The 18,116-nt window shown below is 36.2% G+C and overlaps 1 protein-coding gene across 1 annotated transcript in view; it reads left to right on the top strand.

The window, feature by feature from the left end:
• Positions 1–18,116, top strand: part of TTC27 (tetratricopeptide repeat domain 27) — a 183,843-nt gene that overhangs the window by 152,439 nt on the left and 13,288 nt on the right. The window contains exons 17-19 of the mRNA XM_072409253.1: positions 2,667–2,832; positions 6,406–6,603; positions 10,300–10,411. Of these exons, the coding sequence (XP_072265354.1) occupies positions 2,667–2,832; positions 6,406–6,603; positions 10,300–10,411 (476 nt within the window). The remainder of the gene's footprint in view (positions 1–2,666; positions 2,833–6,405; positions 6,604–10,299; positions 10,412–18,116) is intronic.

Below are 18,116 nucleotides of genomic sequence, written 5' to 3'. Positions count from 1 at the left end.
GATTACCTTTCTGCCTGGTTAGTGTGCCTTTACTGGTTGAAATGCGTAAAAGCATTTACTCGTGCTGCTGTAATACAATAAAGATGTTTTTCTGCAGTCTAGTGATGAGGTAATTCTTTTGCCTAATATTTGTGTACCTGTGGGAATGACAGCTGGCAGGGTTTAGGCCTGAAGTCAGATCCCGGTAGCAGGTAAAAAAATCTTTTCTAGCTTTCTAAGGTAATAGATTGAATTCAACTACTTCTACAAAGTATAAGTGTGAAAAAAAGGGTGTAAGGTTACATTTTAAAAGTGTGTCCTTGTTTGCAAGAACAGCAACCTATTGATAGTAAAGTAATTATCCTCCCTACCAATTTCAAGACTTTTTATGTATGTAGTAGATAGATGTTTTTGTAGTGTATTAAACATTTTCAAATGCTTAGCCTATTTTGTTGTGTTACTTTTGTCCTGATACTCCTACAGCTACAAGGATTGTGTGTGTGTGTGTATATATATATATATATATATATATATATATATATATATATATACACACATACATATACACTATCGTTTTGGTGTCCTATTCTGATAGCAACAAGGCTACCATATTGATATACTACTCTTTTATTGTGGGTTACCATTACACTGTTCATTTACTTCTGTTATTTAGAACATGTGTTTATGGGGAAAGCACTGCTCTGGTGTTTGCTTTTTTTCTGGTATCTGTCAGAGATTTGAAACCCATTCCTACGAAACCACGTTTATTTTGGCTTGTGTTCTGTGTTCAGCTGTAGTTAAATGAAATAATACCCATGGATCTGCTTCCGCTGATAGCTTACTTTGAAGTTGTTTGAGGGAGGTTAAAAGTAACTATTCACTGACGGTGTTGAAAAATGTAAAAACCTGTAAATGCCCATATCTTATTACATTTCCTCTACCTGCCTTCCTATGCTGTTGAAACATGGATGCTCATTATTCACTCATCTACTTCAGCCTTGCTTTACTTTTCTTTGCTACATTGTCTAGCAATTTCAGTATAATTATCAAGATTGTTTACCTGTTTTAAATCTACCATTGATAAATTTTGATGAGGCATGCACCTTGGTCTTAAACTTTTTTAGGACTGTAGCAAAGTTGTTCAGCTGTAGCAAGATGAAATCATTTTCTTAGATCTACTTTTACTGATAACTTACTTTGAGGTTTCTTTTTGCAAAGTTGTAAGGTATTGACTGGCAATCCTAAATAAATGAATTTGCTTTTTTTGGTGCCATATTTCATTGCATTTCTTTGATTGGTCACCTGCCCTTCCGAAATATACGTATATATGTATACTTGAATTAATTATATGCCTCAGCTTCAAATTAGGTGGCTTTCTCATCTGGTCACTATAAATGTGCCTCAGCCTTACATTAGACATTTTTTTATATATTATGTGCCTATTCAAATCTAATTTAATGAAGTAAAAGCAATAGATAATTTTATAGCACCACATTTTTATACTAACAGATCATGCTTATTGGAAAATGATGCATTATAATAAAAGGCCGTTCCACAATACTCAATAACAAATGCATATCAGCCCCCTTTTTAAAGACAGCATGCATCACTGCAGTGCATTTTGGTAAATACAGCGACGCATCTCTTTGCAAACTGGGCAAAGTATTTATTTCTTAAGTTTAAACAGTATAGGAAAAAAATTACTGCCTTTTATTTTATTTAGTCTTGTTGAGAAATGTTGCCTTTTCATCATATTATGTCACCGGAACTGCAGCTGCGAAGAATCTTTCAAATGAAGGCAGAACAGCAGAAAGCACACTTTTTTTTAGTAAACCATGGAACCTTCTGTAAGGTTTTTGTTGCTGTCATAGTGTCTTTTGAAATGATTTTGTTACTTCTCTTGCATTAGATAGCAAGAAAAAACCCTGACTGAGGTTTAACCTTTAACAATTGTATCTAGAGAGTAAAATCAAAGTTTGGCTGGCATTCCACTGTAAATGTATTGCCCTACTGAATTTTTCTGCATTCATAATAGAGATTTAAATAAAATATGCAGTATAGTGTGGTAATCTCTTGGTGGCATCAGGTTTTGAAACATCTACATGCTTACTACTACTCTTATAAGCTGCACAAGAAAAAAAAGCTAGGAGCTAGTTAAGTTTTTTTGTCATTTGGAAACATTTTTGAAAAATATAAAAATAAGTCCACATTTTCTACTAGAAGACTTCAGGTCAGTGACGGCTACTATATTACATTTTCAGATGGTAAGTGGAAAGTAATTAAAGTGTTTCAAATAATTAGTTTCCTTTTAATCTATCATTCCAGAGCCACCCATCACATGTTTTTCTACTGATGAGTACCAAGGTTGTTCAAATAATGATGTAATGGCAACAATCAGACTGTGTATGTCATTTCAATGGAATCTAATTGAAGCTGCAAACACTTATAAATTAAAACCCCTCACTTTTTTTTACTGTCCTTAAATATATACCTAGAACTAGCTGCATGCTGTAAAATCTATGTGATTAGGCAAAAAAGTTTTTTCTAAGGCATGCACAGGAACTTGTAAAAATTAAAATAGTTCCTTAATTAACATGCCACCATTCAGTAACCTGCATCTTCATGTATGGCAAACTCACATCTATTAAATATTCTTCAGTGTACTAACATTGCTTTTTTATTAAAAGGCAGAAGGCTTTCCGAACACTTCAAGAGGCAATCAAATGCAACTTTGAACATTGGCAAATATGGGAAAACTATCTTCTTACAAGTACTGATATAGGAGAGTTCAGTGAAGCAGTTAAAGCTTATCATAGACTCATGGACTTAAGGACTAAATATAAAGATGTGCAGGTGGGTATTTTTGAATGTTTTGCCTCCATCACCAACAGTTATATCACATGCTTATTTCAGCCGTTCTGTCAGTATATTGTTATTGGATTATCCTGAAGTGCAGATGAACCATTTAGTTAATAGGCACTCTTAGCATAATTAACATATTAAAAAAACAAATCTGCTTATGTTTTTCAAATTGTTTTTGTCTTTGCCTTTCTACCTATTTGTCTGTCTGTTCCTGAGCTGTCAATGCCTAGGCCTTACACACAACCTCCGTTTAGCTGTGGCAAAGAAGTGGATGTGTCAGACAAATTGGTTGAATCAGAAAGAAGCTTGCACCAGAAAACAGATATTTTAAGTTTGGAGTTCCAAAATTGCTACTAACTCTAACACAACGTCTTTAAAACCTTGCTTCATATTTCAATCGCACTTATTTAAAAAAATGTATATGGCTAAATTAAGCTTAGGAAAAGCATGGTATTTAAACCTATCTACCCATTAGGCTGCAATATGACATTATTAGATTCAGAATAATTTAGAAGACAATATAGATATATGTTGGACATGCAGCTAGTCAAGAGAGACGGGAATACAAGATGAAATGTTGTTTGAAGGCTACCAAAAAACTATAAAATAGAACTTAACACAAAAGGTCAAAAATATGAACTATCCATTTTAACATAAACAAAATTACTATCTATTCAGAGCCAGCAAAGATTACATTTGGTAAAAAAAAATTAAATGTAATGTATAGATGCAATAGATTAAATGTTGGTAACTGAAATTAACCCAATGGACAGGGCTGTACTCTTGGTAATGGCAGTCATGGGCGACAGACAACCGCAAGCCTTAAAAACTACAAAATGCATGTTGATGAAAACGCCTACCCAAACACAATTTTACAGTTGTACTTCTTGCTGACCTGCTGGTTTAATTTCATCTTTAATTGTACATGGTGATGGGAAAGGGGAGATGGATTCTACCAAAAGGGACTCCCTAAATAATTGAAGTTAACAGTTGCCAAGCCTAAGTAAGTCTAAATATAAAGCACAGTGAGAAAGAAAGCAGGCTTTTACTGGCAATTCTGTTGGAAAAATAAAATGTATTCACACAATATTTGAATCCTATTTCTAACATGGATCAACTATACTAATAAATTGTTTGAGGTTAAACAAACTGTACAGATAGATAGTTTGAACAGTAATGTCAGGGTATTTATCTCTCTTGGCTTCCTCAGGGGACTGAGATCAAAACGATGTCTGAATGAAAAAATAAACTATTATCACATGTATACATATTGATGCAGAAAGGGCAGAATTATATGTATGTAAGTGTACACATATATACACATACATATTCCTACATGAAAAATTAAATATAATAAGGCTTCAATGTTAGTTAGAAAGCGTTTACTAACAATAAACATTCAGTTGTACAAAAATAATAGGGGACAGCTGGATCAAAGCATCAAAGGTTCTCAAACACATATGTTCACTGGAAACACAAAGCAGATAGTGATTATATTATTCTAATATTACTTGTTGTTAATATTGTGTTAATATTCAAGGTATATATTTTATAGTTGCTTACCATATTATATAAGGTGGCCGTGACTATAAACAGATGTGCATATTCTGGACAGATGAATTCGTTATTATTTGTCTGTATATATATATATCATTATATGTATATATTATGTATATGTATATATGTATCATTATATATGATACATATATACAGACAAATATATATTATTATTATGACCTTATTATAACTATTATTTTTGTACAACTGAATGTTTAATGTAAGTAATATATGTGATAATAGTTTATTTTTTCATTCAGACATACTTTTGGACTCAGTCCCCTAAAAAAAGCCAAGAGGCAAAACGAGTTGGGCCCTGAGATAAATACCCTGACATTTTGGTTTACTGTTCAAACTATCTATCTATACAGTTTGTTTAACCTCAAACCATATAATAGTATAGTTGATCTATGTTAGAAATTGGATTCAAATATTGTGTGAATAAATTTTATTTTTGTAACAGAATTGCCAGTAAAAGCCTGCTTTCTCTCTCACTGTGCTTTATATTCATCTTTAATTGTATTCAGAAGCAAGAACTTCCCAACCCAGACTCTATTACATATTTCTAGCTGTATTTTGAGCATTGGGTACAGTACTGATCTTAGGGTATTTTACACTTTTCATCTCTGTAATATAAATAAAAACTAAATAGTAAGCATTGCACCCCCTTTTAAGTGACAGGTACCTTTTAGCAAATCACAATTTGACTCTAAATTGGACATTGGAAAAACTGGTTTATCTTTACAGGATTAACAAAAAGTAAAAATGTATGTGAGTGGACTGGACCATTAGTTGTTCCAGGCGGTTATGAAGTATTCTGGTAATTTCCTTTTATAGGTTACATCATGTTATATTACTGTATCTTTCAATGAGCAATATATTCTATCCACTTGTTTAAGCAAAACTCTGGCTCATTAATGCACACAAAATATTTGGCTTCTATTGATTGATGTTAGCCAGTTTATGTTTAAATGTCCCTTGAATTATTAATCTATATTTTACATGTTCCATTGCTCATACCAAAAGCAAAGCCATTTTATTACAGCAATTAGTCATATAGATTGAAATATTACTCTACTGCATTCAGAAACAAATTGGTGTAATGTACAAAATGTTTATCATTATATAGTGAAAGGCTGTCAAACTCACAACTAGCACATTGTAGGAATGTGAAAGGATGGAGGGCTGCCTTATTTTGACCCTAAGGCATTTACATTTACAGTAATGTACTTATGTAAGTTATTATGTTAGCTTGTAATGATCTTGCATAGCAGCCATGATTGTAATGTTTTCTTTAATTAAATATGTCGCACTATAGTTTTTTTAGGTTCATGTATTGCTTACACTGACTATAAAATTGAAATTGTGACACATCCTGTTTATTTTCTCAGCATGGTCCTTCAATAAAAAGAACTGCCTTCAAATGCATTACATAAGCATTAGTAACATGGAAGGTACTTGTTAGGATTGTAATAAACCTAGGACACCCTTGGGCACACAAAAAAAAACAAAAATTCAAGGCTAGTCGGAGCGGGGTCCTCTCCTCCTGTGTCACTGTCTGTATTGGTCATTTGCAACCCCTACTTAATGTACATGGTTGCATAATATGTTGGCGTTATATGGCATAATATGTTGGCTATATAAATCCTATTTATTAATAATAAAAAAATTAGAAGCAGATGGCCTTTAAACCGTGAATGTGTATTACCATGGCATGGTAATTAGCTACTAAGTCTACTCAGTTTTTCAGTGCACATGTAATACTACATGGTCCTTGTTCTCACCATAAATTACATATTAACTATACTGGAGGTCTCATAGATACATATAACCCAGAACAAGTCCTGAGTATGTAATGGTACAACACATAAAATACATGTAAATATGTAAATCTAGCATTGCTGTTATTGGAAAGTGTTCTAGGTGCTTGGCTCGCATGCTATTGAATATTAATGGTTTCTTTACATTTTTGTATATTCGTAATACATATAAATAATTTTTGTATAGGTTCTGAAAATCCTAGCTAGAGCAGTAGTTGAAGGAATTGAGGATTGCAAAGGAGAGTCAACTAGCAATTTGAAAGTAAAGTTGCAAGAATTGTTTGGAAGAGTAACAGCCCAGGATTCAAGTGATGCTGAAATCTGGAAGGCATATGCCAAACTGTATGGAAATGGTGAAAGTGAAAAAGCAGAAGAAAACGAAAAGGTATCAATCATACATTCATAGTTTATAATTATACTCTTACAGTTCTGGTAATAAAAAGAAATTCAAGCCAATTAAAAAAAAAATCAATGTCATATAAAAACCCTGCAAAACTACTTATAAAATGAATAACATAATTACTTGATATACATCTTCATGATATGTTGCCACATTCTAATAGATATAAGAGGATATTTTGGGTGAATGGTAAAGAGGAGATGGCTCATGTGTGCTATTTGTCGGAAGAGTGAATTAAATTGCAAATGTTTGTTCATATTTCTGAATAAAAGAATTTTGGTAAACAAATTAGGAGAGCCACTGAATTTGGTACATAAAGACCAGAAAAAAATTGACTAATTCCTTAGTCCAGGGGTGTCCAAACATTTTCAAAGAGGGCCAGATTTGGTGAGATGAAAATGTGTGGGGAATGACCGCTAACCAGGGTTACTGTGTACGTTGTCTGCGCAGGTCCCGCACAGCACACGCCTACCAGGGTGACGTGAGGGATTCCCTGTGCACGGAGTCCGGTGTCGGTGTGGGCCCCGTGCAGAACACGTTCTTCAAATCAAAGTGGGTGTAGTCCATGAGGGTCCCAACAGCACACGCCCTCTATAATGTTGTAGGGGTTTCCCTATGCACACATGGGGACTCCGGTACTGCCAAATATGCCCGCTGAGTAGCGGGCTGATAATTGCAAGGCGGTTGATCAAGTCTAATGAAATATAAAATAGCTTTTTTGTACGCGTGTATTTTATACTGTGGTCAACAGTGCTAGCAGGCATTTTATTGATTTTATGACAAAGGCTGCCGTCCAGTGGAAATCTAAACATGGGCTGCAGTTGGCACCTGAACCGGACTTTGGACATCCCTGCCTTGGTCAGATGAAGTGCTGTGAAAACTATTTTCTGAAAGTTTATCATAGTTGACATTGGTTTAGCCATTGCAAAAAAAAGTTTCAGTCAGAAGTAACCATAAGCTTAGTGTAAGGATATAGGCTCACCAAAAAAATAAAAGTACAATAATCACTTTAACTATGCACTGGGAAAAACAATTTCTAGACCAGATATATATTTTTAAAATGGCAAATGGTACTCAGGTTGCCAAAAAATTGCTTTCCCTAAAGAAAAATACATGCATTACAGTTTGTCACAACCATTCTGGGAAATATATGTTTTCCTCAAGCTCTATGTCCTGTACTCAGTCATTTTGATTATCTTTGTTTAGTAACATGGATAATATCAGGGAGCCTAGACAAGAAATATATTCCTCAGTCTTTAGAGTAACCACTGTTGTACATCTGCTCTACAGCTGTGTTAGTAAATGGGTTTCTGTTTTTACATATGGATTTTTAAAGTTGAATTATTTTATCTGTAAGTCTTCTGTTTGTCTATCTATCTTTGTTTGTACAATTACTATATCCCCCTCCCCCTTTCTTTTGAGTATCAAAATGGAACAGAGTGAACTTTGGAACTGGGCAACTTGAAAATTAAAAAGGTACCTCATGTCCAACCACTGGCACCTCGAAAGAATCGTACAAGTGGCACATCCCTGTTTGTTGCGATTTAATGCTTTGTATTAGGCAGTCTTTTTAAAGGAATGGGCTCCAGAGCACCTTCATTTCTGAAAATTTCAGACCTGTACTACAACACTCTGAAGTGAAAATGATTGTAAATTAAGCCCCATTTTATCAGTGTTAGTAACAGTATCCCTAAGCATTGGTGTACATGGTCCCAATAATAACCCCAACCATTGGTGTCATTGGCCGCAACCAAAAGCCCTACATTTGCTGCCGTATTGGCCCCCAGCATTAGTGTCAATAGATACAGTAATAACTCCCAGCGCGTTTTTTCGTGGCCTCAATATTAACTCTTAGCAATGTGGACAGTGGCTATATTTATAGCTTTTGGCATTTGTGTCAGTGCCTCCAATATCTATGGCATTGGTGTTGGCGAAAATAATAACCCACATATTTTCTGCACCACTGAGGATGCACTGGGAACTAAATAGAGAGGACTGTGGGTGCCAATCTGCCAGTGAAATTTGTGGTAGCTTAAGAATGCCTAAAAACATAGCTGGGTCTTTTAAATTGTGAAGAAATATTAATTTGCCATTGTGTTGAGCAAAAATTTGGAAAGAAAAGCATCCAGTACTGGTTGAACAACACATCTCAAGATGAAAGTATGTTGTGACACATCCGGCAACAACTGGATCAATGTGCTATTAAATGTGGCATAATGGCTGATTTAATCCTGTATAAATGAAGTTTACAGGTGACGTTAAAAAGATGATTAGGATCTGTCGATTTGAGTGTGTTCTTCCTTATGTTGATCCAGCAAGATATTAAAATGGCAGTGTATGCAGATAAGTTTCAGGTATAACTCACATAGATCCAAAGTTTCAGGTATAACTCGCAGTCCAATCTTATTATACCTATTCCTGTTTTCCAAGTCATCATGCTGGTATATCATTTATACAGCAGTACTGTATAACAGTTTTTCACTTATATTGTTGAATCTAGCCCGTCAAATCTTAGAGTGACTTCTCCTGAATTGTTTTTTGTATAATTTCAACATTTTACTACATTAGGTGTCCACAATCTTCTGTACAGTTGGTTTATAGTGCCAATAATATTTAGTGCTCATCGGAGCCATGAGGGGAAGGTGATCGGGGTTTTAGTTTTACAACCTAATCAGCACGGCTACCTGTCTGAGTGTCGGAAAAGCCAGGTTGGGGAGGAAAAAAAAAAGCTGATCCCCTTCAGGTCAACATTGCCACTCAATTGCATTGAGTCCCTGGTGTGTTGTCTGCCCATTTTGCAGTGAATCAGTGCCTTGGATGCTATAAAAGCCCCGATAGTTATTGGAGTTAAACAGGGATACTTCCTACCTGACCATGTGTTCTCTACTATAGAGTTTGAGCCCCATATTTTCTTATGACATATTTATGTGTTTTTTGCTCTGTTACTTTGTAATGGTTCACTCTTTTGAAAATAGTAGACTATACATAGAAGTGTTAACTTGTATCCCTCTTGGTTGCCAGGCACTAGACTTCATAGGTAATCTACATTGTTTTACTGCAGCTTGAGCATTGATGGGACATTCCAGAACCATACCATGAGCGGACATTATTTCTGTAACACACAGCAAGACAATGTTTAAGGGCTAATTTAAATCTCTGTGTTACAGTAACACACATAACCTACATTCTCATATTTCAGTGCCAAACATTTTGAATGGGTCTCTTAATGCACTGAAGAAAGACTCCTGTATTATAGTGGGCTGTGATGCATGGCAACTTGCAATGTCATACATTTGAAAAAAAGGTGCTCTTTTGCATATTAGGATGCTTATATGTAGCCCATTCAATGGGCTGACTAAATGTGATGTGCATTATTATACAATATAACTCACATTAATTGCACTGCATAGAACTAAATTTGCTCCTACAGAGGCAATATTACAAATTAAGAATCATATATATTATAAATATCAATCCACAGTTGGTTGCACAGGATTGAAGGTATAGGGGTCTCAAATTAAAAAAAACAAAAAAAAAGTTGCATGGTATAGTGCAGACTGTGTAATGATTTATACTGGTGACATCAAATTTGTATTTCCAAAAATCTTTTTGTTTAATATTTTAGTAGTTGTATACAATTTTGTTTGTGATATGTCCTGTTAAACATATTTTTATTTGCAGGCATTACAGTTCCTGTCAAAGGCACATAAATGTGAAACTCAAAAGAGTGGTTGGGAAAATGACATTTCAGCATTTAAAGAGATAATAGGAGGGGCGATCGGCCTTTCTCATGGTGAGTTCCTTTTTATCAATATAATTTCTAAGTTGTTTTAATCAATTTTATATATATATAGTTTTACATATGTATATAATTGAGCTGCAATTGCATGCATTTACATACTTAGTGACTTGGTTGTGCCTACATAAACCTTGCCCCCTTTTGCAGTGCTAATATTAGTTTCTGGTTTCCTTCCACTATGTAAGGAGACTAGGATGGGGCATGGACATATGAGACACAACAGGCACAATTCTGAGTTTTTTGCTGGATAGGGAAACAAGACTGGAGTGACAGCTTAAAGTATATGTAAACTCTGTCAACAAACTGGTTTGCTCACTTTTGTTCTGTTAAATGTATCATTGAAATATTTTCGTTTTATCTGTTTAATAACTGCAAACAAAAATGTGCAAAAAATCCTGTGAGCCAAAATCTTCCTGTTCAATAGATAGGGTATGAGGTTATTGGCCCTGATTTATTATAGCTCTCCAAGGCTGGAGAGAATACACTTTCACCAGTGAAGCTGAGTGATCCAACAAACCTGTGATGTATCTGATCCAGGACTCAAAGCATTTGCTAGCAAATAGCAATAGACATTGAAGAAATCCATTCCAGGTTTGCTTGATCACCTAGCTTCACTGGTGAAAGTGTATTCTCTCCAGGCTTGGAGAGCTTTAATAAATCAGGCCCATTTGTCACCCTAAAACAGGCAGTGTGTTACACTAGTTAAAAATAAATAAAAAAACACACTTTTAAAGACCAGTAAGCTGGTATTTCAGATTTTTGTTTTGGAATTTGGATACACTTTTGCAGCGGCAGTCATAGCCAACAGTGGGTCCCTTTGGGGGTCCCTATTGGCTAAGGAGGGTCTGGGACCCTCATACAGCAGGACATTTTGCACCTCCCTATGTCTGCCCCTGTCCCCTAGGCAGGCAAAATGGCTGTTGATGAATTTCACCAAACCTGGAGTATATTTGGAACTGTTGGAGTGCTAAATGTGAGAATAAGATTGGCGTCTACTTCTTTCAATTTCAGTTATATACTACTTTTGTGCCTGTTGAACGCCTATTTTAAAGCCATGTCTGTTAATCATTTTAGCCTCACCCACATTTTACCAACATTTACTTCTTGTATTACATATGATTCTAAAAAATGTTCTCCCAGGTTGACACCGCTGAGGTTTAATTGGTGGTGAACAGTAGTTTATCAGCAAGGTTACATAGTCTCCCAGTATCATGCAGTTTGTTGAGTTTTGCAAAACATCAGTTACAGTATATTAGTGGTACCTTTAAATTGGTAGCTACACAGGTAAACCCAAAGGCTGTGTAAATGTACAGTTCACTGTTGTGATTTTAGATGTGCCTATACAATCCACTAAGATATATTTTCTAGAATTAGTTCGACAACACATTACCCGTGAATGATTAGTGGTAAGATTGGCAAGATTGTGTCTTACAAAGTGGAGTTGCTTCTAAATTTGTAATTGATTGCGAAGAAGAAAAATATTACATATGGTTTTGTTTTTTTACATATTTTACTGTGTGTTCTTGTAATCCTGACCAGATGTAGCAATCACATGTTCTTAAACACTGAGCATACCCCATCACCAAATAGCATCCAAAATACATCACTTTTTCTGTATTTCAATATTTTTATTGATTTTTAAACATAGGAATACCAAAAACAAGAATAAAAAATTATTTTTTTCATACCAATAAACTATACAACAACAAGACATAAGTCCAAAGTAGCATAAGCGTCCTTACCAGACACTTGTTTAAAAGGTAGTTCCCTGTAAAATGACTAATGACAAGCATAAATCCGGGAAGGAAACAACATGGTTTGCAAAAACCATCTCAAGCTGCAAAAAAAATTAAAACTACCAAAACATTTGAGACATAGAGCCATAAAGATGAACAATTCCAGATATGAAAAAGAGGGAGGAGGAAGAAAAGGGGGTTGGAGACTGCCAAAGTAAAATATGTGGGTAAAGGTTGAGACCTTCGTAAGCCTTAAAGTGTTTTACACCAGTTTGTACGATTTCCAGGGTTCCCACATTTGTTTAAACTTATCCATTTTATCACTCAAGATGCTAGTGAGTTTGTCATTGACCATTATCCAGTTTAATTTTATAGATATTGGATATACCTCCTTTTCCAAGCCTTTGCTTATGCAACCCTCGCTGCCATCAAAATAAGGTTTATCAGTTTTTTGGAATGAAGGGGGAATAGGTTGGTCAAGTTTGCCAAGCAAAGCTCTTTCCGCAGATTTCGGAATATATAAACAAACAATCCCTGATATTAAATTAAACATAGCTAACCAATAACTTTGAGCTGTCGTGCATTTTGGGGTCAGAGAAGCTAAGGTTGCGTATATTGGAGAGATCCTACCCTTCACATCTGCTATTGAGCGGCAAACACTCTCAAAGGAAGTTGAACGATTTGGCTGGGGGGTCAGTCTCAGTTTGGTGTAAACAAAGGACCTGATCTGTCTGTATCTGAAGTGTCTAAATGTTGGAAGCTAATCATCACCTGCATGTCAATGATTTCCTTGACTCTCCCAAAACCTTTGGCAATCCACCAATATTGGATTAGAACGTATCGCAATGGCTAAAGGCTCTATGGCTAATGCAAATAATAGGGGAGAAAGGGGACAACCTTGTCTGGTGCCTTTTTTGACAAAGGATGGGAGAAGACAAGGAGCCCGCTAAAGAAATCCTCGCAGTGGGGCAGTCATAGAAGGACTCAAGTAATCTAATGAAATATGGTCCAAACCCCATAACAGTGAGCAATTTAAACAAGTATTGCCATGATAAGCTATCAAATGCTTTCTGGACATCAAGACACAAAAGCATTGCTTTCCTTGAGGGACCTTGGTCCCAATTTTACTGCACCACCGAAATGGGATCAAAAGACCTTCTTGTTTGATCTGGAGCCTGCCTATGCAATAAAAAGCCCACTTGCTCTGGATGAATGTATACCCCTTGAAAGAAATTGAGTCGAATTGCTAATATCTTAGTCATGATTTTGAAATCACAGTTTATGAGTGATATGGGTCTGTAGTTTGACACCTCATGGGATCTCTCAGAGGTTTTGGGATTACACTAACGTAGGCTGAGTTTGCACCTAATGACAACTCATTGCCCTCTCTAATATAATTAAAATATTCCACTATATGAGGGGCCAATGTGGGAACGATCTTCCTAGACTACACATTAGAGAAGCCGTCAGGGCCAGGTGAGCTTCCCGATTTCAAAAGCTTAAGGTTTTTCAAAGTTTCATCCACAGTAAACGGCATTTCTAAGATCTCTCTATGCCTGTATTTCAATTTAGGTAGTGCCAATTCATCAAAGAATGAAGCCCAATCTTTAGTGTCAGCCCCCTCTTTTTTGCCATAAAAGTTGTTGTAGAAATCATGGAAGGCATGACTTTTTCAGGGTTCTGAGACAGTTGTCCATTTTTATGTTTTATCTTTGGAAGACCAAAGTTTTTGGGAGTGGGATTTACTTTATTGACCAACAGTTTACCTGGTTTGTCACTCCACCTTTAAAATGTGTGTTTCGCCCACCGCATAGACTTTTCATCTCTAGTGGTGAGAAGTAAATTGAAATCAGTGCGGGCTTGTTCAAAATGTTCCTTAAGCATAGTAGAGAGATTTTCCTTATGCTTTTTTTTTTGGATCTCATGAAACTCTTTAAATTTTTGTTCAATTTGTTGAGAGCAAGTTTTCTTTAATCTAGAACCTATTTTAATGATTTCCCCTCCTATATTAGCCTTAAGGGCCTCCCAGTTGTTACTAGGCGATGTATCTTTCGATTTATTTATTTCAAAAAAGTCTTATAAGTTATATATTCATCTCTAATTGTCGGTTTGTTTAGCAAACTATCATTAAGTCTCCACTTAACTGCAGATCTCTTCCCTCTTAAACCTTCCAACTATATCATAATTGGATAGTGATCTGACCAAGGCGTGGAAAAGATGCGTGCTTTAGATGACATGGGTACAAGGTTGACTGGGAGAAAAATAGGGTCGATCCTAGAATAATGCTTGTGTGCTACTAAATAATAAATGTAATCCCTTGTTTAGGGATTTAGTTCTCGCTATATATCAACTAAGTCATGGTGTTTCAGCAACATGGATAGCGTGTGACTCCTTTTGGGGGGTTGACAGTATATAGCCACATTAGATTTATACAAGACCTGGTCTAGGGCTAGATTAGAGTCCACCAGAAAAATTAAATTGCCCGTCTTCCTGGAGAAAACTTTGGTAATTAAATTTTGGAAAAAGTCATGTTGGATTTAATAACCACTGTGGTTATTAACCCCCTAACCGCTAAGCCCGTAATTTCTCGCACTAAATATTTTTGCTGTTTTGGTTAAGCCCGTATTTTTTCGCCTACACTAAAATCCCCACTTACCTGGTCCCGCTGTGCTAATCCAGCGTCGGTTCCGTGTTCCAGCGTCGGGTCATTTCTGTAAGTTACAGGTCTACAATTTAAAAAAAAAAAATTTCATGAAAACCTGTGACGCTTTTGGAACAGAAATCTAGAAATCAGTGTAACGCTCAGGTGGTTAAAGAATCTTCTACTGAAACCTGTAATATCAATCTGCCACCAGGATCTTTGATTACAATACTAAGAATGAAATTAAGATGTTTACAGAGGCATAACGTTACTCCATACTTTTTTTGTCAGAGTTAGCTTCAAAAACATGGTGATCATTTTTGTGAATGTATTTGGGTCTTGCCTTGGCTGAAAAGTTAGTTTCCTGTATTGCTACTATGTCAATGTAGGCCTCTCTGTACATTGTCTCAACCTTTGTACCCAAAAGTGGTACGTTGGGAGTTTCCTTAGAAACAAGGTAGGGACAAATAACAAATGGGAAAGACGATTGGGAAACATTCAACAACATGAACAAACATTGAGAAATAACGCAACAGCTAAAGGTACAGTTCAATAGCTCTAGATGTAGTAGCTCTATCTCTCTTATCCTGTAGTTGTGCCTCACACTCTTGTACTGTCTCTGAAGCTCTAGATGTAGTAGATCTATCTCTCTTACCCTGTAGTCGAGTCTCACGTTGGTACTATCTCTTAAGCTCTAGATGTAGTAGCTCTATCTCACTTATCCTGAAGTCGGGCCTCATGCTGTTGTACTGTCTCTGAAGCTCTAGATGTAGTAGCTCTATCTCTGTTATCCTGTACTTCGGTCTCATGCTGTTGTACTGTCTCTGAAGCTCTAGATGTAGTAGCTCTATCTCTCTTATCCTGTAGTGGTGCCTCACACTGTTGTATTGTCACTGAAGCTCTAGATGTGTAGCTCTATCTCTCTTATCCTGTAGTGGGGTCTCACGCTGTTGTACTATCTCTGAAGCTATAGATGTAGTAGCTCTTTCTCTCTTTTCCTGTACTCGAGTCTCACACTGTTGTACTGTCTATAAAGCTAAGGATGTAGTAGCTCCATCTCTCTTATCCTGTAGTCGTGCCTCACACTGTTGTACTGTCTCTGAAGCACTGGATGTAGTAGCTCTATCTCTCTTACCCTGTAGTCGAGTCCCACAATGTTGTACTGTCTCTGAAGCTCTAGGTAGAGTAGCTATTGGTGTCAAGCTGTTGTACTGTCCCTGAAGCTCTAGATGTAGTAGCTCTTTCTCTAATTTCCTGTACTAGGGTCTCACACTGTTGTACTGTCTCTGAAGCTCTAGATTTAGTAGCTCCATCTCTCTTACCCTGTAGTCGAGTCTCACGCTGTTGTACTGTCTCTGAGGCTCTAGATGTAGTAGCGCTATCTCTATTATCCTGTAATCAGGTCTCACGCTGTTGTACTGTCTCTGAAGCTCTAGGTGTAGTAGCTCTTTCACTCATTTCCAGTACTCGATGTCACGCTGTTGTGTACTGTCTCTTAAACTCTAGATGTAGTAGCTCTTTCCTTCATTTCCGGTGGTGGGGTCTCATGCTGTTGTACTGTCTCTGAAGTTCTAAATGTAGTAGCTCCCTCGGCAGCGTGGCAAGTCTTCTGTTCCTTTCTTCTGGATTTTCATGTCTACGGTGTTGTTTCTTTTTTTTGCCCTTGATTCCACTCCGCCAAGTGACTTATGTTTTCTCGAAGGAATTATTACAGGCCAGAAACACATACATACATACATACATACATACATCCAAATATAGCTCTGACATATAGCACAAAGAGCAGCGGTACACTCACATGTTTTGTTGAAATGTATCGACGCGTTTCCGAGTGATGGTGGAACATAGTAAGTTTGGTTGAAATGTCTCCATGCGTTCCCTAGTGACCACCAAATTTAGCTCTGACATATAGCACATCGCTGCACAAAGATCAGTGGTACACTCACATGAGTCTGAGTCATATGTCTAGCAAGTTTGGTTGAAATGTGTTGATGCGTTTCCTAGTGATGGTGGAACATAGCAAATTTGGTTGAAATTTTCCATGCATTTCCCAGTAATGACATACACACAAACATACATACATACATCCAAATATAGCTCTGACATATAGCACAGCACTGTACAAAGATGACTGGTGCACTCACATGAGTCTCGGTCATATGTATGGCAAGTTTGATTGAAATGTCTCCATGCGTTTTAGAGTGATGGTGGAACATACACACATACATACATACAAGTATTGCATTGCATTTTGACAGCTATTTGTGCTATGTAATCATTTAATCATAGAAACGTTTTGGGACATATCTCCTATGTTCAGTGTTGATGTAGTTAAAAGGCACAATCTAATTTTTTTAATATAAAAAACTAATCTTTGATACAAAACAAATATATTATAATCCATCCCATCATTTGAATATGGGTTGGATTAATTTCACTTTTAAGGCAACACAAGCTCTAACTGGAGTTTCCTTAAGATCATAACAATATCACTGTGGAAGTGGTCAAAGGTGAAGAACTATTTTATGAACCCTGAGTAGTTGGTATGTATGTGAAGGTTAACACCCCTTCCCCCAGTAACCGTAGCAATGTAATATAATGGGAACTAATCCACAGGAAATTACAGATATTGAGTAGGCCGTTAACATTAGGCTTGAACAGCATGCACATGTACTAGATTTTCACCCATTTGGTTCTTATCTCGGATGAAAAAAGTGTCTGTACAGTTATCCCTTGATGTCCCTCAGTGACTTGTCCTGCTAGATCCTTAAACAAAAAATGACTGCTGCTTTTTCCCCTCGCCACAGAATGAACTGTACTTGTTCATTCTTACTGTCACTGGATATAATTGCTAACAAAAACTAACATAATGTAAATCTACACGAACGGCTTGAAGAACCACATTTTACTAGAAGAGATTGTGTAATAGAGTGTTTTTTTATATCTTTTAAAAAAAGTGATTTTTAGGTGTGAAAATGGGTTAATGTAGCTAAATGTATGTAGTACAGATATCTTGTGTTGCCTGTAAGTATTGGAATTTGTTATAAAATTGATTTTTACGTCCCTGCAGAGTCCCTTGAATCCTAGAGTTCTAAATAGAACCCTGACTTTTCTCTAATTTAAGATTAAAGTAAAAAGCATATTGCCATTGCTAACCTCCCTTTTAATATGGCAGTTGCTGTTATACTAACTCAATGCTAATATGTTACTATGTTCCGCCAATCTTGTAGATTTCCTGAGAAGACTGGCAACTGTCTTGAATGTTTTCCACTTGTGAATAAACTCTACTTTTAACTAACTTTTAAAATAACCCTTCCCAGAT

The sequence above is a fragment of the Pyxicephalus adspersus genome, chromosome 4 (genome assembly GCF_032062135.1).
Source record: "Pyxicephalus adspersus chromosome 4, UCB_Pads_2.0, whole genome shotgun sequence".
NCBI classification, from domain to species: domain Eukaryota; kingdom Metazoa; phylum Chordata; class Amphibia; order Anura; family Pyxicephalidae; genus Pyxicephalus; species Pyxicephalus adspersus.
This window is presented reverse-complemented; position numbering and strand designations above follow the sequence as displayed.